General features: G+C 43.6%; 1 protein-coding gene across 3 annotated transcripts in view; it reads left to right on the top strand.

Moving 5' to 3' along the window:
* Window positions 1-16,054, top strand: part of nrxn1a (neurexin 1a) — a 50,063-nt gene extending 34,009 nt beyond the window's left edge. For all 3 annotated transcript variants that reach the window (XM_076093947.1, XM_076093948.1, XM_076093949.1), the window contains 11 exons: window positions 1,224-1,346; window positions 1,759-2,140; window positions 2,516-2,706; window positions 3,910-4,083; window positions 5,352-5,471; window positions 6,197-6,378; window positions 7,150-7,321; window positions 8,276-8,365; window positions 9,448-9,758; window positions 14,954-15,032; window positions 15,753-16,054. In XM_076093947.1, coding sequence (XP_075950062.1) covers window positions 1,224-1,346; window positions 1,759-2,140; window positions 2,516-2,706; window positions 3,910-4,083; window positions 5,352-5,471; window positions 6,197-6,378; window positions 7,150-7,321; window positions 8,276-8,365; window positions 9,448-9,758; window positions 14,954-15,032; window positions 15,753-16,054 — 2,126 coding nt within the window. The remainder of the gene's footprint in view (window positions 1-1,223; window positions 1,347-1,758; window positions 2,141-2,515; window positions 2,707-3,909; window positions 4,084-5,351; window positions 5,472-6,196; window positions 6,379-7,149; window positions 7,322-8,275; window positions 8,366-9,447; window positions 9,759-14,953; window positions 15,033-15,752) is intronic.
* Window positions 16,055-22,064: the final 6,010 nt, after the last annotated feature.

Genomic DNA, 22,064 nt, shown 5'->3' on the forward strand with positions numbered 1-22,064 from the left:
GCCCAGAGCACAGCTGAGTCTCCTCAGGGGAACCCTGTGTCCTCTCCTAACGCACAACACACACTATTTTAGCTTTGCAGCCACACACACACACACACACACACATGCATTTAACACTGCCATTTTGCCATTTTGAGTGACTTTTCGTATTATATTTGCGGGTCAGCATGCCTCCCTCTCTTTCTCTAACTCTCTACCTGTGTGTGTGTCTGCCTGTCTGCCTGCCTGCCTGCCTGCGTGCCTCCATGAGTGATGTAGGCATTCCTGACATTTTCAGCAGCAGAATCCGTTCGGGTCAGTTTACTTCTCACCTCCCCCATCATTACCACCCATAGGTCACTGTGAGCAGACTCACTCAAACCAACTGGGCTTGGCGGAGGAAGGGGAATGTGTGCGTGTGTGTTTAAGGTTGGTGGGGTGCTTGTAGTGGGTAGGAGCAAGGGGACGCTGAGGTTTTGGGAACAGTCAGTGTGTCAAATGTGTGCAGTCAACTATGTGAGGATCTGAGCTGGTATACGGGCAGAGAGAGAGAGAGACATCATAGGAGGACAGCTCAGCTTCTTTCATTCTGCTGCACATCAGCACCTTGGAGAGCTCTCTGAGATGTTCCAATGTGTGTCTAGTGCCACCATGAGGCTGGTCGCAGGATTGCGCTCTAGTGGAAAATAAGGAAACGATCCTGCATGTAGACACAGGCTGATATTCTGTATATGTTAGATGTGCGGGGGCTGTTGAGGAATCAAGGGGGTGCGAATGTTCTGTCTGTTCATGTGTGGGTAGTAGGTGGTCATCATGGCAGTGCGATCCGTCCACAGATGGATTGTCTCAGCGTGGGCCTGTTGTGACTCACAGTCTCCATCTTAGGAACCCATGGCATCCATTTATGTTAATCTTTCTGTTTGTCTGTCTGTTTTTCGTCACATCATCCGTCTCGCTGGCGTATCTGCAAAGTGACCTGTCTGTCTATATGTGGAGAGAGTGCATTGACACGGAGGTGTTTGTCTCCCCAGGATATGTATGGTTCCCCCTTCCCTCTGCTATTTACCTCCATGCCCTCACTCTCTGTCCTTAAATTTTAATTCAACCTGCCTGGCTTCTTCTTCTTCTTCTTCTTCTCTTTTTCTATCTCTGTCTCTGGATTTCTATCTCCTCTGTCTCTCTCTCTATCTGTGTCTCTCTGCCTCTCTGTGCATTATGTTAATGGTGCTCTGGGCTATGTGTAGGTAAAGGCCCAGAGACCATCTTTGCGGGGTCGGGCCTCAATGATAATGAGTGGCACACTGTGAGGGTAGTCCGGCGTGGCAAGGGCCTCAAACTCACCGTGGACGACCTGCAGCCTGTTGAAGGTAATCACAGCAGCATTACCTTTACCCCTTCAAGCTCTTTGAGTCTGTGTGTAGGCATCTTTGTGGAAATATTTTGTACGATAAACTGCTGGTTGATTGTCTTTTTTTGATTTAATGCTATAAAACCAACATTAAGGGTTTTATTTCTTTTTTAGAGAACATCTGTGCCTGTGTAAGTGAAAATAATCATTCTGAATTATGACTGTAAACATAACTTTACAGCGCTAGTATTTAGTAGTCCTATTTATAGTGTTAGTGTCTGTTACATCTATTTCTAGCAGTCTGTCAGTGTTTGTTCAAGTGTTGGAATAAGCATTAGGATTAGTATTAGGATCAGTTTTAGTTTTAGTTTGAACAGTTCCACTTGAAGCCCTCACCTTTGAAGTTTACCCCCCCCCCCCCCCGCCACCAGGTCAAATGGCGGGCGACCACACCCAGTTGGAGTTCCACAATGTGGAGACGGGTATTGTGACGGAGAAGCGCTTCATGCCTGCCGTGCCCTCGAATTTCATCGGCCACCTTCAGGGCCTGACGCTGAACGGCATGCCTTACATCGACCTCTGCAAGAACGGCGACATCGACTACTGCGAGCTCAACGCCGTTATCGGCTATAAGAGCATCGTGGCCGACCCCGTCACGTTCCGCTCGCGCTCCAGTTTCGTCACGCTGCCCACGCTGCAGGCCTACTACTCCATGCATCTCTTCATGCAGTTCAAGACGACGTCCCCCGACGGTCTCGTTCTCTACAACAGGGGAGACGGCAATGACTTCATAGTGGTAGAGCTGGTTAAAGGGTGAGCTGGGCAATGTGTGGTATTTACATTACACGAGTCAGTGCAAAGTCTTTAAAGGGGAATTAATTAATATGCGGTTTAAATATGTCTTTATGGTTATATCTGTCTTGCATAAATGCATGTGCATGTTCAATGTAGCCTGGGATTTACAATGAACATTGTCCTTGATGAATAAAAAAAGAAAATTCTTGAGGCTGAAATATCAAATATGAAAAATGCACGAGTCAAGCAGCTTTTTTTCTACTCTTGTAATTATGTTTCTAGAAGACAGATTATAATACCCTGAAGTATTTGACCCTGTGTTGTTCTTCATCATGAATACGATTAATTTGCCCTTTTCTCCTCAATACTTTCCTTTCCTTGTTCCTTTTCTAGCTACCTACACTACATCTCGGACCTGGGCAATGGTGCACACCTGATCAAGGGCAACTCTAACAGTCCCCTAAATGACAACCACTGGCACAACGTGCACATATCCAGAGACACTAACAATCTCCACACAGTCAAGATTGACACCAAAGTCACCACGCAGACCACCATGGGCGCCAAGAACCTCGACCTAAAGGGTATGCACAAAAATACAAGCAGTGATACCTCAGTTACAGTAGCTTATAAGTATGTATACCGTACATATACCGTATTTTCCGCACTATAAAGCGCACCGGATTATAAGGCGCACCTTCAATGAATGGCCTATTTTAGAACTGTTTTTATATATAGGGCGCACCGGATTATAAGGCGCATAGAATAGAATAGCGTCGTAAGCGTGTCTCTTGAAAGGTGCCATTTTGGGGTCTTTATACACACACAAGTGGTGTTGGACTAGGAGTAAGCACAGTACCGGTGTTTACCGCGGTGCGGCTTTGTAGTTTACCAGTCGTACTGAAACATTTTGACAGAGCGCCGTGTACAACCAGTATGGATCAACCAATTAACCAATTGATCCATATATAAGGCGCTCCGGATTACAAGGCGCACTGTCGTTTTTTGAGAAAATTAAAGGCTTTTAAGTGCGCCTTATAGTGCGGAAAATACGGTACTGATTACGCTGAAACGGTTGATAGAAAAATTCAACATTTTGGGAAATAAGCTTAAAGAGAGTCAGATGGGAAGATTGATACTACTCTCATGTCCGTATAATAAATGAAAATGAAGCCACCAGCACCTCAGAGCAAGCTCACTAATTAACAGGTTAAATATTGTATGAGTTCTGTGCTGCTGTATTTCTTGGCCAGTGAACTAAAGCGGTGCTGTCTGTCTGACATTCAGACGGAGCCAGGCTCGCTGTTTCCCTCTTTTTCCAGTCTTCGTGCTAAGCTAAGCTAACCGTCCCCTGGGGGTACAGACATGAGAGTGGTGTCAATTTTCTAATCAAACACTCAGTAAGAAAGCGAATAAGTGTGTTTCCCAAAATGTCAAATTGTTCTATGGCCAACAATTCACATAATCGATACACTTTTTTTAATTTATCAAAAAACAACAAAAACATATTCTTTGGGTCCAGCTTTACAAATGTGAATGTTTTGCAGCTTTTCCTCTTTTATTTATCAGTGTGAATTGAATATATTTGGGTTGGGGGTTGTTGGTCGAACAAAACAATCAATTGAAAGACCCTATTCAATATTTTTTAACCTTTTAATGAATAAATGAATCACAAAAATAATGTCTTTAACAATCAATGATGAAAATCATAATTTGCACCATTGCCACTTTACACAGCATTGTGACTGCTTCACAAAGCTGCCATTCATTGTGTTGCTCCTCGTCAGGTGACCTGTACATCGGGGGCGTCTCCAAAGAGATGTACCGAGACCTGCCGAAGCTGGTCCACTCCCGCGAGGGATTTCAGGGTTGCCTAGCAACAGTTGATCTAAATGGCCGGCTCCCTGACCTTTTGGCTGATGCACTGGCGACCATGGGACAAGTAGAGAGAGGCTGTGAAGGTGAGGTGCAAACACGGACGAAAACACACCAGTGGATCTGCTCCGGTCCCGTGTCCCTACTGCTTTTTCTTTCAGTTTTCATTCAACTCATGCTCTCTGTTATTAGGATAACCCACTAACCCAGCTTCTGGTCTATTAGATGTAAAGTTGACTCTCTTTCTTCTCATCTCCTCCTCGATCTTTCTGCACATTGTGTTTTCTCTCTCCTTCTCCCTCTCTCTGTTCCATTCTTTCAGCAGTTCACAGGCATCTGTGTGCATTGACTAACCATCTAACTTAATTTGCTTGTTTGCTTTTTTGTTTGGCCGACAAAAGTTACATTGATGAAAGCTGACTTGCAAGGTATATCGCTTTGTGTACACATGTGAGACACGTGTCTGAGGGTGTGGACAAGTGTGTGAGTGCGTGCGTGTGGGTGTGTATGTAGGTATGCGTGTGTTGAAACTACCCAGTGGTGTCCAGTGTTGTGTGGATCCCAGTGATCCAGAGTCAAAGGTCAGAGGTGACCTGTCCTCTCCTAGCCACCATAGTGACTTCATCACAGTAGTGACATCACCACCGCTTGACTTGAGTTGACCACAGCTCCACCACCCGGGTTGCCTAGCAGCATGCTCTCTAACCCCTCCTACTGACTCCTATCCTAAACTTCAATACTCCACTTGTGAATCCTTTCACACCCTTTCCTCCACGCCTCGTGCCAGAAGTGCAACGAAGGAGATTTGAGTTCGGAGCTTTGACATTTTCCTCCTGTGCGGTTTTAGCACGAGGCGGGGAGCGAACGGCGACAGGACTGCTGAAGAACGAGTATTGAGATGAAGGCCTGTAAACATAACTCTGCCCTCTTATGTTTAAACTCCTCCTCCTGTCCTTGCCCCATTCATCTAGCCTCACCACCTGCATGCTCTCCACAGTTTGCTCTTTTAACCTCATGACACAGATTTCCAGTTTAGTTTTTAGCTCAGTTTATATTCATAATCCAGCATCTCCTGTTATCGTAAAGAATGGGAGCCTATCCACAATATCCTAGTCTCACAGTGATTTTCTACTAATACTACTAATCATAACATCATCGCAGTCTACCGGGCCTTTTCAAAATGCAAAATACTTCAAGGAAATGTGGTCTAAAAACACCCAAAGTGTACTGACATACTGTTCTGAAAACACTGGGCTCCAGACAAAGTCAAAAAAGTATGTCTGCTTATCTTGTCCTAACTTTCACACCCCCCCTCCCCCCCCCCCCCCCCCCCACACCACCTCTCTCACTGCAGGTCCCAGCACTACATGTCAAGAAGACTCTTGCTCAAATCAGGGAGTTTGTTTGCAGCAGTGGGAGGGCTTCACCTGTGACTGCAGCATGACGTCGTATGCTGGTCCACTATGCAATGACGGTGAGTCTTTGCGTTTCAGTTTCTCTCACAGAAAAATATCATAGAGCAGTCAGGTTTAAAAGTGCATTTGTAGACGCTATGTGTCGACTTCTCTCTGTCAACCCTTGTTCCTTAGGCTAACCTTCTCTAAACTGTAGAAAACACTCCCTGGTGTATATAACTGCACTAAACTGTTGCACTTGGACGATTTGGTTTCAAACACTCAATCAAAGCATTGTTGTGTGCATTTTATCAGAGCTGCCAGGTGAGGGCACTGTCAACTGTTGATTCTGAAGTGGGACAAAAATACCACCTGCTCAATGTCTAGTTTGATTCTTCCAATTCTCTTCAATAATGTCCTCTTTACATTTTTAACTAATTATCCTCAGCAGCCTTACAAGAAGATAGATTTTTTTTAGTCATCATGCATCGAGTCCAACAATTGTATGCAGCAGTCTTTAGGAGTCAGCCTCCTGCAGTAATGTTGAGAAGTAGTTTGGGAAATACAGTTTTTATTTTCCAATTTTAGCGTGAAGGAGGAACAAGCTAAATGTAAAAGGCCAGTCAACTGTGACATTTATGAATTTTTAATATTATTTTCCAGTATGCCCCTTATGTATTAAACATTTAACAGAAAAATAGGCCTATAGGTGCAATCTGCAGTACGTAACCTCTGATGATAGATAGCACTGTTTATGGCATATAGACTGCTTGCAATTAAAAGAAATGTTATATGTGTGGGCCAGCTGGGACCACTTATATCTTTGGCCGTGATGGAGGCGTGGTGGTTTACACGTGGCCTCCTAATGAACGCCCCAGCACCAGGGCAGACCGGCTTGCCCTCGGGTTCAGCACCCAACAGAAACACGCCATTCTGCTCCGGGTGGACAGCGCGTCTGGCCTGGGTGACTACCTTCAGCTGCAGATAGTAAGTAAACACATGTGCATTCAAAAACTAGACCAAAGAAAATGTGATTTTTCATATTTATGAATCATTTAAGTTATTTTACATATTGCTCTTCCTTGAGGAATTAATATGTTCAGTGCATACATTGGCATATTCTTCTCTAACAGAGAGACCTGGCCAAAATAGCAGCATAAAGAAGATAAAAGAGTAATGTTACTCTACTGAATGAAAAATAAAAGGGTGCAAAATGATGCAGCAAAACCAGAGATATCATCCTTTTTATACTATGCATCCTACTTCCTTTTCAAAACCTGGTGCCTACGTTACCAACAATGCAACACAACAGCAGACAGGAGATTCAGGTGTGTTTGGCTAGTAGTGGTTATTTTAGCCTTTAACCACTAGCCTCAAGCAGAGATGAAGAACAGGTTACAGACGTCCGGTAAGCTCCCTTCTTTTCTAACTCCACACCCCCAGATTTTTTTTTGTTTTCCATCTGTTGATGACACATTTGCCATCACTTGAGGAAATGTATCAGATTTCATGCAGCTCCCTCTGGAGCCACAAAAGGCTTTATACAATGTGTTTACACATGCAGTAGTACTCTCAAACTCCTGTGACCAGACTTTGAGTTGGTGGAGAACATAAGAAAGGTCTCATGGTAACACAAATGATTAGGCATTAAGAACAATAAACTAGAGCCTGAAAAACAAAGGAAGAAATGATATCCTTGCATTTTTATAAAAATGTCTCATGAGGCATTTCTGTACTCCTCCTCCTCCTCCTCCTCAGGATAAAGGCAACATTAGAGTAGTGTTTAACGTTGGCACTGATGACATCAACATCGAGGAGAGCTCCAAGTTTGTCAACGACGGAAAGTACCACATAATTCGGTTCACCCGCAGCGGAGGCAATGCAACCCTCCAACTGGACGACCTGCCGGTCATAGAGCGCTATCCCTCAGGTAGGCCCTGCCCCCCCCACATAAGCCCAACACTCCGACCCTCTACAGCACTGCCTGTCCTGGGACAGAGTTAACTACGCCTTAGTCCAAATCAACCCAGCTCCTGATTGGTGAATCACATCAGTGTTTCTATTTAAACACCGAGGTTGAGAAATTTAATTGCAAGCTTTGTTTTATGTTATTGTGTTTGAAATGAAATATGTGTGATCTGATATGAAACATGACTTTTTAAACCATAAAAAGAGACAGTTATTACAATAGCTTGTATATTAGCCAGCTATGTCATGTTAGGCCTGTTAAATAGTGTTAAAGGTAATTTATGAAAATATTCAATTCAGGTGTCAGTTGTTTTTCTCACCGTAAAAGAAAATAATAACAGTTGGTGCATTCTTGGTCAAATAATAATTTAAAAAACATGTCATATGTTGAGTTAAATGTTTAACTAGAGAGGAAAAAATAAGAAAAAGAAAAAAGTGTATTTTGTTGAACATAGTTTTTGTTTTTATATTTGTTGTTTTTTTATATTTAAAGTGGTAATCTTAGGTAGTAGTCTTTAACACAATGAGGTCCAGGCTTTAGATAGCTGATAGTTAAAATGCTAAATGCTAGTTGTTGTGAGGTGTGTGTGAGGCTTCTTCCTGTCTGTAACTCTAAACCCAGTCAGTTATATAGACAGTATGTGGCAGCTGTAACATTATTTCCCTGTGCTCTTGCAGATGTTAACCCCTGAAATGTCTCTTTAAATTAAACCCAATGAACAGAGAGTAAGAGTCCGCTCACTGGAAACATAGTGAATTCAACTCCTCTTCTCTGAGCACATCAAGCTTAACGCAGTGACATGCTGACAATGAGCAGACCATTACTTTCTTTTCATTGCTGTTCTTTTTGTATCCAGCTCCTGTACCACGTTTGGATGTGCGTAATTACTACTGTGTTTTCATCTCTAAATTAAAGGCAACATTGATAACGAGCGCCTGGCCATCGCCAGACAGCGAATCCCCTATCGGCTCGGTCGAGTAGTTGACGATTGGCTACTCGACAAAGGTAAAAACCCTGATTAAAATTCCTTAAAACTTTGAGCTTAAAAAATACAATTTGAAGACAGCTGAATATACTATATTGTGCACCATCAACTAACATCTAAAAATAAATCCATAACTAAGTATTTAAAAGTTGGGCAGCTGTAGTGTGTAATACTGTGTAAACTGTAGTGCCTGTGAACGTATCTTGTTAGTGTGTATCTGATAATATCAGGTTAAAGGGACGATGGAGAGATTTAAATGTGAATAAATCAGAAAATAGTATGATAAAAAGATGCTTTATTAAGACTGGTAAATAATTGTGTTTATTATCAAAATTGTAAACGATAAAGCATTCATTAAAGATTATATGTTGACAAACTATTTTGTAATCCAATTAAAGTACAAGCAAAAAGTATTGTGACATGGAATAATTATGTAAATTTGAAATGACTAATAGAGCAATGCTTTTTGAAAAAAAAAAGATGTAAAAGTTTTCCTCCTAAACTTCAGCAGAGGTCCTTAAATTAGCCTCTAGTCCCTTTAACAGTGAGCAGTGCTAGAGCTTATAACCTGTGCATGCTTCATAGGGCTGTTACAACAGTTCCCTAGATCTCTGTCTGCCTGTCTGTTGCTCCTTCAAATACAGCCATCACCATCGCAACCATCTGTCAGCCCCATCTTCTCAGGACCCACTGACTCCTCTCATCTGCTGCCTCTTCCTCCTCCTTCTGTTCTTTGCCTCTTCATCCTCCTCCTCCTCCTCGACTTCTCAGTCTCTTCACCCCCACTCTTTCCTCCTCTTCCTCTTATTCTCTGTTTTCCGTTCCCACTCTTATCTCTCACAGTCTCAGCTCTTCTCCACGGTTCTCCACGGCTTCGATTTGCTCTGCCATGCTTAATCTATCCCATACTCTCACCATGGCTTGGGGGTGGTGGATTGTGTAACACTCAAACACTCTTGTGTGTGTGTGTATGCACGTATGTGACCGCCGGTATGTATGTGTGTGTGACTGTATTTGCGTGTGTCTGTCCACCTTCCCTCCTGGTGTGCCTCTGTGTGTCTGGTGCGTGTTTGTGCGTATGTGTGCGCCTGTGTCCGTGTAGGTCGCCAGCTGACCATCTTCAACAGCCAGACGACGGTGCGTGTCGGGGGAGTCGAGCGAAGTGCAGGCATGTTCCAGGGCCAGCTGTCTGGACTCTACTACAATGGCCTCCGCATCCTCAACATGGCCGCCGAGGGGCATCCGCACATCAAAGTGGACGGCAGCGCGCGACTGGTCGGCGACATGCCGTCCTCCTCCATCACCCCGCAGTCCAGCGCTGCAGCTGGAGGCAACCGCTCTGACTCCGCCCCCTCCATGAATGACATCACGACCACCACGGCCACCAACAGGAAGCAGGGCGCCACACAGCAGGTCAGAGCACGATCACATATTTAACTTGTGTGTGGAAAACTCACCCAATCCCTTGCTGTGTGTGGTCCTTCTGTGTAATTCCTCATCTTGAACATATATGTCATATTAGCCCACTTTCAGCATTCTTTGGTGTGACAATTCGTAATTAAAAAGTGTTAATTTGCTTTGATAAGTTTCTTTTCAAACTCAGTAAGAGGATTAGCAAGCACATCGCCCACTGATCAAGGACTAGAGGATAGCGAGATATGTCAGAAGGAGTGGGATTGTTTTAAACTCCACTCAAGGCAAGGATATTTTATTCATACTGCACATTTCGTACAAAGCAGTTTTACATAAGGTCTTGAAGTTAAGAAGACATCAAAGACACAAGGTAGTTCAGGATCTAAGCGTAATGATGAATGCTGAAGATGCATCCAAAGAAATAGGAGAACATAAAGGGTTTTTTCAGGCATTTTAACCTTTATTAGATAGTACACAGTGGAAAGCTGACAGGAGATGAAGAGGCATCAAAGAGTTGTGATGACATGCAACAAAGGTCCACAGCCAGACCGTGGTCTTCTATCATCTGTAAGTTAGCTCCAGCTCTTTGGAGCTTTTGGAACTAAATAAGGCTTTGGTCACTGATTTACAAACATATGAAATGAAACACCATGTATCTGAAGAGTCTACATATTACTGTGATTTCTCTATTGCAGTAATAAGTGCAACATGTTTGGTTTTTCTTTCTGATTAATGATTAATAGTATTTTATTTGCTCGGTATCGTCATCTTTATCAAAAGTAACATGCTAATAAATAAGATGGAGCCAGAACCATTTCATCATTAAAAGGCTCACATACACATTCTCATGAGTGGATTAGATGGCACATTTTCAATTAAGTGGTCCCCACCCACTAAATTACAGGAGGAGAAATGATTGTGATAATGGAGGCTGTAATAGCTTTTCCATAATATGCATCTAAACTGATGCAAATGGGCCTCTGCTATAGAAACAGATAACTGTTGTTTTGAGGCATATTTATAGTGGATGCTGCTAATGTCAGAGGAAACATTATCAGCAGGTACACCAAAGACTCTTCAGCTCTTTTGTTCAGATCACTAGTGTGATGTTGTCAGGCTCTTTGTGGGCGTCTGTGTGTGCTGCAGTTCTTCTTCTGTGTTATAAAACTGTGCCGCACTGAAAAAGATTTTGATACAAGTTGCCATGGAGATAGTGAGCCCCACTATACCCGCTGCTTGCTTTCTCTCTCCCTCATCCAGGCTCCCATAGAGAATAGCTCCTCTGTGTATATAAACCACCAGCTGTTTCAGGCATAAATAATAGAACGCAGAGAGCTGTGAGCTGAGCCTCAGGCATCAATAATGGATGTGAGACCTGGAGGGATAGCGGCGCAGAGTGACAGCGTTGTCACAAGGGCTTGGCTTTACACTTCACCTCTCAATCTCTCTCCCTGTTTGTGTGTGTGTGTGTGTGTGTGTGTGTGTATGTGTGTGTGTGTGTGTGTGTGTGTGTATTCCTGCTCTTGTGATATGCTGATGTAAGTGCTAAATCTGGGATGTGTTAGAGATGTGCACCGGAGTCAATATCACTGTATGAGAACTAGGTCAGACCCAGTATATGCTCAGTGTGATGCAGTGTGCTTATCTATGGAAGTCAAATCACTCCTGCTGGCCCCCAAACTTGTGTGTGTGTGTGTGTGTGTGTGTGTGTGTGTGTGTGTGTGTGTGTGTGTGTGTGTGTGTGTTGGTCTTGTTTAAGAATAATCTACAGCCTCTCCATTGAGGCTGCCTTGTGTTGCCTGGCAACCAACCTGGCCTTAACCAGCACACACACACATAATGTGAACACAGGCTGCACACACACACACACACACACACACACACAAACACTCAGGTGGATTGAGAACAATATGCTTGAATTGCAGCACATTGCATCAGAGGAGGGGCAGTGAGAGATGTCTTCCAAAGGTGCTTCGGGTCCGAGGGTGTGTTTTAAAGTGCCCCCCCCCCCCCTATGGGTTCACTCTTACCGACAGTACTTTGTGCAGTAACAATGTGTTATGTGCCTCCTCCTGAAGTCCACTGTTGTTTTTTTCTTTTGCATGTTGAAAAATAAAAGGGATTAATAATGCATGACAGCTGAGCACCAGCGAGAGAGATTGTGTGAGAGTGTGTGAGTGTTTATGCTACAGGCTGCTCTGAGTCACAGAGTGGAGTTTTTGGTTTTTTGATCTTCGGTGTCTGTCTGTGGATGTGTGCGCTCGTGTGTGTGTGTGTGTGTGTGTGTGTGTGTGTGTGTGTGTGTGTGTGTGTGTGTGTGTACCTGTGCTCGACGGGAAGACTGATAGAAGAAACCTGAGGCTCAGAGCGGTGCCCGATTGGCTATCAGGAGTCAGCTGACCCAGACACTTCTACGAGCTCTCTGAACACTTAATGCTCATTCGCTCCCATCCTCCCTCCCTGTCTGGTTTTTTTTCCTTTATCTTCTTCACATCTTTTCCTCCCTCTTACTTTTCTTCTGCCCGCTATCCATCTTCTGGAGATTCTTTCTCCCTCCTCCTTCGCTCACTTTCCACTTTTCCTTTCTTCTCATTCTCCTTTGCGCTCTCTCTCCCTCCATAGCTTTTCCATATTTACCCATCACTCCCCCCCCCCCTTCTCTCCTCTCTCCCTCCCTCCCTTTCTCTCTCTGTGGTTGAGCTCCAGTGATAGGCTGTTAATGCAGGCGGTGTATGAGTCTATCTCACCATCTGCAGTAGTGGAGCTAGCTTTTCTCCTCTCTCGCCAGGATCTCTTCATTAGCCTGCCAACTTCAGCCTGATTTGGTGTATGCTTTGTGTGCCTGTGTAGATGTGTCTCAATAGCAAAAGAGCAATGGAGCGTGTTTGGCTATCATAGAGCTTGCGTGTGTACATGTGTGTTTGATTTCCAGTTGTGAAAGTAACTGACAAGCTGTTGAATCTCCTGCAAGAGTGTGTGAGGACAGAGGGCAGCTACTATGTGTGAACTAGGCAGTCAGGGAGGCATGGACGGTCGTTGGCACTGTTCGGCTGCTCAGGTAGAGATTTTGCTCTTTCAGCATGCAGATATCCTTCTCTTCATGCTCTCTCTCTCTCTTCCCTTTCTCTTCCCTTTTGTGTCTCTTTTATCCCCTCCTATCGTTGTGCATCTGTGTCCATCATTATGTCCGCATGCTCTATTGATAGACTTTGAAAAGATGGGGGCAGAGAGGGAGGGTGAGACGGAGGGGCGGGGGTCTCTTGGACATATCTCTTTAGTGCATCTTCTATACACTTCTGTGGGTTATTGATGTGATTTAAGTTGTGTCTGGCATGTCTCTAGTTTTCCTTGTGTGCATTGTCTACCATGTGATAGGTGGATCAATATTCCAAATGACACCTTGCCGGTTGAATGGGGTGGTCAGCTGACGAGGGGAGGGGGGAGGGGCATTGTTAAATGTACTTGTCGGCTTTGGTTTTACTGAAATTTAGGATTCAAAACAGGCTCCCGTGGAGGGCGCATATAGGTGTCTTTTGGATCAATAATCAAGCATGGTGGCACAACATTGATCAGTGACAGACAGGGGTGATGTGTTTCCTACTGGCTGATTGGTTCTTGTGCTCTTTGGATCCTGGCAAAGGCACAGAGGTTTATTGACTGGCTGGATTCCAGAGGCTAAGCTCACCCTAGCAGCATTTGACAGCCCAGTGGGCAGAACTGATTGGAAAGGCAGCCGAGGAAAGAGACAGAGTCAAGCATCAATAACTTAATATATGTTTCAGGCCAAACCAAACCACAGTCGACTTGTCAAGACCACACCATACGAAGCCAGTGCGGGCTTTTTCAGATGAATGAACTTAGTGCTTGCTTTCTCTAACCTTATGTAATATGTTCTTACAAAGGCGAGGAGGCAAAGAAATAAAGGAACCAAGGATAAAGAAAAAGCTTAATGAATTTCAGCTTGTAGGTTTTTAGCTAAGACATCATGGAGCACTTAGTACTTTCATTTGGTTCAGATTCTGTTCTGGGCTGGTTGTAATCTGCATCGAGAGCTCATCTCTTTTATAGCTCTGCAGCTCTCTCTCCTCTCTCCTTTATTCTGTGGGTTACTACCATCTACTGCAATGCATCACAATCCAATTTTAATTTAGTGCTGGCACTGAGCGCCCAGTGTGGTTAAAAAACACACACATATTCACATATCTCACGCCGAAGCGTCGGGGCGGGCGATATTTAACAGTATAGTTCATGAATATGCGGGCACATTAGCAAGGTGTTGAGTAAAGACCGCAGCACTTTGAAGTCCTCCTCCTCCTCCTCCTCCTATCCCGTCTTCTCTTCTCTCTCTTTCTCCCATATTCCCCTGAAATTCCTTTTATCCATCAATCTATCTTTCACTGCCCCCCCTCCCCTCCTCCCCCTCTCCTCATACCCCTGGCTGGAATGGCAAATCAATGCACAGGTCCCCACTGAGAGTGCATACTCCTTTTTTTATTCCCCATCATTTTTAACAGCTTGAACTTAGAGTTGCCATGGCAACAGGAGGAGCAAGGATGGATAGGAAAAAGGGCACCTTTCCCATCGAGAGGGAGCGAGGCGCGGAGGATACGCGATTGTTGAGATATCACTCGGTTGATGTAGGTTAGAGGGCGAACGTAAGTGGGTTATTGACATGGTGCTTGTGGAGAGGTGTTAAATAAAGGAGATTTAAATGAAGCGCATGACTGGAATATTTAATGGAAATAAAGAATGTGGATTTCTTCCTCTCTTTGGCTTCACGTTGCGCATTCTCCATGCTCACATGAACATTAGCCAATATCAGATGGAGAGAGCAGAACAGAGGGAAGCGGGGAGGTGTGGGAGATGGAAAGGCCAGAAGAGAAAAAAGAGGGGGAGGGTCAAGAGAGGAGAAGATGATAACTGACTGTCCCCCTGTGACTTTAAACAGAATTCAATGATTCTCTCCTCCCTCCTCTTTTCTTCTTCTCTCCGTGGTACTCTAGTTTTGGCCGCCTGCCGTTGCCGGGGGCCGTAACAGCCAAAGTGTTTGTGGCAAACTGGAAAACGAGTGGGCGATGGATTGGTGCTGTGTGCTCACACATGTAGAAAATAAACAGAAGGGGTGTGGAGCACAGGCTGAAGACTTTGTGTCTGTGTACGTGTGTTCATGTTCCCACTGTTTCCTCTCTCCGTAGTCGGCAGACGACCTGCTGGTGGCGTCCGCTGAGTGTCCCAGCGATGACGAAGACATTGACCCCTGTGACCCCAGTTCAGGTGAGACTACCCCTCCCGCACAAACACTCACATCACACCGCCTCTTTGAAGGTTTTTTTTCCCTTCATGTGTTCACCACAATCCCTAACGCCCATTTTTTTCCTGCCGTTTGGTCGCTCGCAACAATGAATTTTTCATTTCCACTTAGGTTTTTGCCTCCGGGCATCACCTAACACTCTCCATCCACTCCCCAATCTTCATCTCCATCTCTTCCTCTGCTTTCACCCTCCCCTCACCTTCCCTTATCCCGTATTTCATCTACTTTTTACAGCAGTTTCTTTCCCTTTTTCCTTTTCCTTCTTTCCCCCTCACTCTACTCCATTCAGTGCGTAGAATACACATGCATATTCTTTCACCAATAATCATTTAATATGGTGTCATGCTGTACATCACCACTCTGCAGCCCTCGCTGCCTGTGTATGCCATAAAGCGTCAAATGTAATAAAAGTGATATAATGTGCACCTGTGCTCTGGCCCGTCATCTCAACACGGTGTAATGTAATCTGTTTACACATTATGTGATAATATGTAAATGGCTTTGGCTCTAAGCTGCAGCCTTCCCTTGCCAGCACGTATCATTATGCAAAAAGCACGTCAAATAATTCATCATGATAATACATTGTATCTTCTTGCTCCAGCCCTCCAACCATCACCCTGGCATGTAATACAAATCAATAATGCCGTAAACTGTGATGTAACATGACTTGCCTCCCCTCACAGCCCGCCCTCCCCTGCCGGAGGTGAAGGTGTTCTCAGTTCCATCCGAGGTGGTTCGGGAGAGCAGCAGCACCACGGGTATGGTGGTGGGCATCGTGGCGGCCGCGGCCCTCTGCATCCTCATCCTCCTCTACGCCATGTACAAGTACCGCAACCGTGACGAGGGCTCCTACCACGTGGACGAGAGCCGCAACTACATCAGCAACTCAGCCACACAGCCCAACGGCAGCGCCAAGGACAAGCCGCTGGGGATCGCCAAGATCTCCAAGAACAAGAAGAACAAAGACAAGGAGTACTACGTCTGAGGTCGGAAGACGTCCAACGTGCAGACATATACGCATACACCTTTATATATAACGGTATATGTACATAAATAGATATATTCTCAAAAAAAAAAGAAGATACACCCGTACACACTGACATAGACACGCTGATGTTAATGTTTACTCTCCAATAATCACATCTGCACACAAGCTGGCAAGCACAAACATACACATATTCGAGCACACATACATTTAAGCACAAACATACACACACACGTACAGACTGGCCCAAGGGCATGGACCCTTATTGTACAGTATTTACCAATGAGCAGAGCCTCTGAGAGAGACTTATTTTATGAACATAAACACCATTCCAAATGATAAAAATGCACCAGTTCAACTCCCAGTAAAGAACCATTTTGGAGCCAGCCAGATAAAAAAGACCAGTCACTCCCCCTGCCACAGTGGGACCTCTCGTGTTGGACTCAAAGAGGTCAAGGAAGACTTTTAAGTGAAGCACATGGCAGACTGAGTGTGCTGAGAGAGAGGCCAGCAGAACAAAGATGAAGTAAAAGCGCTAAGTGTCTCTTCCAAGCTTCTTGGCCTTCCTCTTTGTCAGCAGATGGGACTCGCTGAAGCACCGAGGATGCTGAAGAAACAAGCACGCTCGCGGTCCAAGTCTTACCCCAAGCGACGGGACAGGAAATCAGGGTGTAGCCATAGAGACAGTGACTTACGAGTGAATAGGCAGAGGCATGGCTGGTGCCGTTAACATAATGGATGGGCTGTGGTGCTGATGTTTTTACGGCACCCTGTAAATCACAAAAGGTGGAATCAGTGGAAAAACTGAGATATTTTCCTGGACAGGATACTTGAGACTTCAGATGCTACCTACAGGCACCAGTCGCACATGACTGCGGTGTTACACACACATATACACACACACAGCACACATGCACACACAGAAAAAAATAAAAACAATCTAAACCTGCAGACATACACGTACCTGCAATGGTAAAGACTCACCATATCTTCATAACTGACACTGAAGACTATACAAGAAGACAATGGTGAAAATGACAATGACCATTATGATAATTGTTATTGCAATGATAATGATGACTATGAAGAACATTTGGGCAGAATAGACTCTTTGGGGAAGGGAGGGGGGGGTCTTATTGCACGTGAATTATCTTACTCCGTGTGATTTATACCGCGTTGAAACTCCAGAGGTTACACCGTGACGCACCACCATCATAAACTTACCACCTTGGCTTGAAGTATTCCTAAACACGCACTTCAAAACGGTTTTCAGTCTGTGGGATTCAACCACGATTTAATCTCCGACTCGACTCTCAGTTCAAAATCCTCGTTGACAAAGTGTGACCATCTCGAGTGTGCTGCATGCCTGAGTCTCTGAGATGTGCTGTGAAGTGGTGGAGTGTCCCACTAATAAGTCCAGAAGTGGTAGGTTTGTTTGTGGGAGGAGGAGAGAGAGAGGGGGGGGGGGGGGGTGTTGCGGGTTGCAGTGTAACTCCAGCGCAATGCCTGGATCTGTGCGTCCATCACAGGCCACGTCCTGTTTTCTAGCCTGATGTCTTACAGGCCACGCCCACTATACCTGCTCTAACCAACCACCTTTTTTTAGCAAAAAACAGCCGAGGAAAAATAATCAAAACAGGACAAAGTAAATGTTACCATGTGTTGCTAATAGATAGAAAAGTCCAGTTCACGATGTCATTGACTACATGACAACCTGAGTTGCTTCGATTTTTATTGGCTCTCCCTTTTCTCTCTTTCTCTTTGTGTCCTTTTGTCTTCATGCTATTAGTTGACTGATTTATCAATGTTCATGACGTGACCAATGCAGGATAGACGGGTGGGTTTCCGATCCGGGCTCCAGTGTTATTATCTGTTTTTGGACTTCTGCAGTGTCTGAGCCCTCTATAGCTCAAGAATTGTAGCCCCACGATACATCAATACAAACAGTGCCATGACATGAACCCCTCCAGATCTTCCAAGCAACGTAACCAACTAGACAGATGCATGCAAAATGCTCGAGAGCAAAAAAGAACATAAAAAGGACTTTGTGTGAGATTTCAAAGTATAAAATTAACTTAACATATTCCCTTATTCTCTCCATCCTCAACTGGCCTTGACCTCCTTTTTCTCCCTTCTCTTGTTTTCCCCTCGTTTAGTATGTTTCCCTCTCTGCCCTCCCAGTGCCTCCGTGTCTATCGCTTTCTTTCCCCTCTATCTCTGTTGTGTTGCCATCAGAAACAAAGGAGGCGTCTCAATCAATGGGATTCTACATCTAGGTGTTCATTAACCATGTTTATTTTCTATATGTACAATTTTTCTACAGTATTTTCTTTTATTTTTATTGTTACGGTTCTTTGATGAACATAAAGTGGAAATTTATTATGAAAAATAGTTTTGAAGATTAACGAGTAAATAAAATATTACCCAAGTGAGCCTGGAGTGCGTTTGTGTGTTGGTTTTTGCTCCCATTCACCTGCAGACAGAAATACTGCGTCCCATGTCGGCCATGAGAGATAAGTGGCCGATTAACACAAACTAAAAGCAAATCATATTGTGTTAGGAAGCAGATCTTTAAAGGAATAGTTCAACATTTGCCTTCTGGTGGAGAGTTAAACGAGAATATCAATACCAGTGTCTGTCTGTTAGATACACTGCTGGAAACGGGGACACAGGCAGCTCCTATAAGCTCACTAATTAGCATGTTATACCTCGTTTGTTTCATCTGTACAAAAACAGGAGTTGGAAAATTACAATTTGTCGTTTTGTCAAGTGTTTACCAGACTATTTCGTTTTTACCCCTATGTTGACACCTTTATTCTAAATACTTGTCTTATTGTTGCACTTAACAACCACCATACCACATATTAAATATTTTGATTTAGAGATGCAGGTACATTTTTTAAATTTGAGACTTCAACGATTAATCAATCATGTCTGCAAACAGAGGCAACAAGTCGGATAATCGTCTCATTGTTCCACAAGTCAGCATTTTCTATTCATCTGTGTTTCTGAAAAAATAAATACAGGTTATTCCTGATGTGTACTTTTCTTATTCTAAGACAAAACCCTTATCCAAGACAACAGCTTCTATTAAACATGGAAACCTTTGTGATTTTCACAAAGTTTAACGACGATTACTTTGTGAGCACAGAAAACACCAGCGTCCATGGCTGAGACCAACATATTTAAACACTAATTCAATTTGAGGAAACAAAAATCCCATCTGTTGCATGTTTGCTATTATGCACATAAGCACACAATGAAGAACAAATAGAAATGTTTTAAAAACGTTTGTAGCAGAAATATAATTCCACATTTCCATTAGAGTGTAAAATAATTGGTAGATTAATCGATAATGAAAATATATTGTTCTTTGGCGAAGAAAAAACAAGCAGATTGTGGTGCTGATCTTCACATCAAACTCTCTGCCAGAAAGCAAATCAGCATATTTCCCAAAATGTGGAAATATTTCTTTAACCATCTGCTCCCAACAAACTATCTACACATTGCAGATTTCCAAACATTTCTATTCCATTACATTACATTACAGTCATTTAGCAGACGCTTTTATCCAAAGCGACTTACAATAAGTGTATTCAACATCGGTTTTCGAGAGAACAACTAGTCACCAGAAGTAATAAGTGCATGTCCCTACCTCAAACAAGCATCTAAGAGCATAAACCAGAGCCAACGTACAGTGCAGAAACAAAGGAATGCAATAAGTGCCACAAGCTAATATAAAAACAATAAGTGCAATAAGCTAGTATGAATACAGTAGATGCTAGGTAAGTGCTAAGTACTTCTCACCACTTGCTCCATAAATTAAGGAAAGTTGCACCTTTTCTTCCAAGTCCCACTGAGTCTAACTGGGACAGCAGACACACATAAATACCCCCTCGCACACACCACACAGGGCTTTGAAGTATGACTCAGTGCACTGAGTGGTATATAAGTCTCTGTAGAGTTGCTGTTTGCCGGATGAAAGATCCCTGAGCCTGCAGGGCTGAGCATGCATCCTCAGGTGAGAGACGCTACAAGGACCTGCTATTTCAATAAACACCTCCCGAGTCTCGCTGTCTGGTTCTCTCACTGCTCGTCTTTTCCTTTTATTTTTGCTTTGAATAGGCTGTGCTCAACAAAAGGCTTGTGTTAGGCTGTAGCCATCTGCCGCTGCGCTGTCCTTGACCACAGTCAAGTCTAAGTCTAGGATAAAGACACAGCCGTGCTATATTCACGGGGTAAATAAGAAACAACTCCGGGGCTCGCTAGAGGCCAATAGGTCCTTTTCACAGCAGCCATTTTGACATTTGATTGCAGGGTAAACACAGGTGTAATTAATAACGTCGTTAATTATGACCCTGTTGCATTAAGGTGGGTCAAGGCCCTGATATTGCGCATGATGGCTCACGGGAATGGAAGTGACACACGAAACAGAAGCATAATTAGTTTGATCAATTACACCTGTGTTACACCTGCTATGACATGTCAAACTGGCTGCTTTGAAAAGGGGGCTATTCGTTACCTTGAGTCAACATACACCACCAACAATTACATTTACAAACCCACAGTCCAATAAGGCTGAAATGCTCATTGCGCACCAGCAAACAAAACATGGATGGATGAAAACTGGAGAGAGAGCTTAATTATTCTTCAGTTTAGGACATTCACATTCAAATGTGTTTTAAAGTACAGGTAACACAAGCATTTGGTCTTTAGTTTTAGCAATACACTGTCATGAACTGAAATGTTGGCCAATAACAAATTCTGAAAAGGAAACCAATCAAGGTGTGGGCTTGTACATCACCAATACACCTTCTTCACAACTGACATTTGGCTTGTCATCGCAGGAAACCCCCAGGTGGGTCTAATAACATTAACGATATCTGTCCTGAAAGTGCCCCACTAACTCTGTGAATGGAAATGTGCACTAGCAGGCCTCTGGAACTTGACCACTTATTAAATGGAGATAGTTGCATTCTGCAGCATAATAAAAAAAACTACTCAATATTTTCATCCACACCTCCCCTGCACAGGTGCAGAACAATCAGCAAACAATTCATCAACAAATGCATATCAGGTATCAGCACATACACATACACACAGATGTCATGGATCTTCCTCTTCCTCTTCCTCAGTCCTTCATTTCCACTCCTTTGTGCAGCTGCATTTGTCAGCCTCTATCTCCCTGTGTTTCTGTTTCTTGCTCACCTTGTGTATAGGCAAAACTGTGAGAGAGTGCTTGAGTGTGTGTGTGTGTGTGTGGTCGTGTTAAGAGCTCAAGGCTGCACTTTTCTTCCTGCATTAGAATAAATTATAAAGAGCTCTGTTCATCCACATTGAGTTCCCACAGCACACCACAAGCATTTATGTATCAAAAATCAAGCAGAAGCTGAAGATGTATAAAGGAGAAAATGTAAAAAGAAAGATTTGTTTGTGTCATAAGCGTGTGTGTGTGTGTGTGTGTGTGTGTGTGTGTGTGTGTGTGTGTGTGTGTGTGTGAGTGTGTAAGTGTGTGTGAGTGAGTGTGTGAATGCAGAGAGTGTCCTTGCAAGCTGGCTGTCCTGCTGACGTGTGGGGAGTGCAGTAGAAAAGAATATTATGTCCATCGCTATCAAAGTGTGCTCATCTTTCAACACCAATATCAGACATGAGACAAAACAGATTCACGCCTGTTCCCGATAATTATTCTTTTTTTGTTCGTTTGTTGACATAACTCTGAAGCTAAAAAGAAATCAATCAGCCAAAAATAACATACACCCTGATGTCTGTATTATTTACTCCTAAACTGTAATTGATCCAGATTTACTCACCAAAAAACAACAATAAACTATTTCAAATTGAAAAGTAATTTAAAAATAGTGGATCCTCCAAATAATACAACTGAATAAATCAATAAATAATATTGTTGGTTAATCCATTAAAATGGAATATGAAAAGAAACTTAAAAAATATTTTTTCTTTAACCTCCAACCAGTTGGTAAAAAAATCTGTTTTCTTGAGTCTTGTTGTG

Source organism: Anarhichas minor, unplaced genomic scaffold (assembly GCF_050575085.1).
Source record: "Anarhichas minor isolate MPS153535 unplaced genomic scaffold, ASM5057508v1 ptg000017l, whole genome shotgun sequence".
Classification (NCBI taxonomy): Eukaryota; Metazoa; Chordata; class Actinopteri; order Perciformes; family Anarhichadidae; genus Anarhichas; species Anarhichas minor.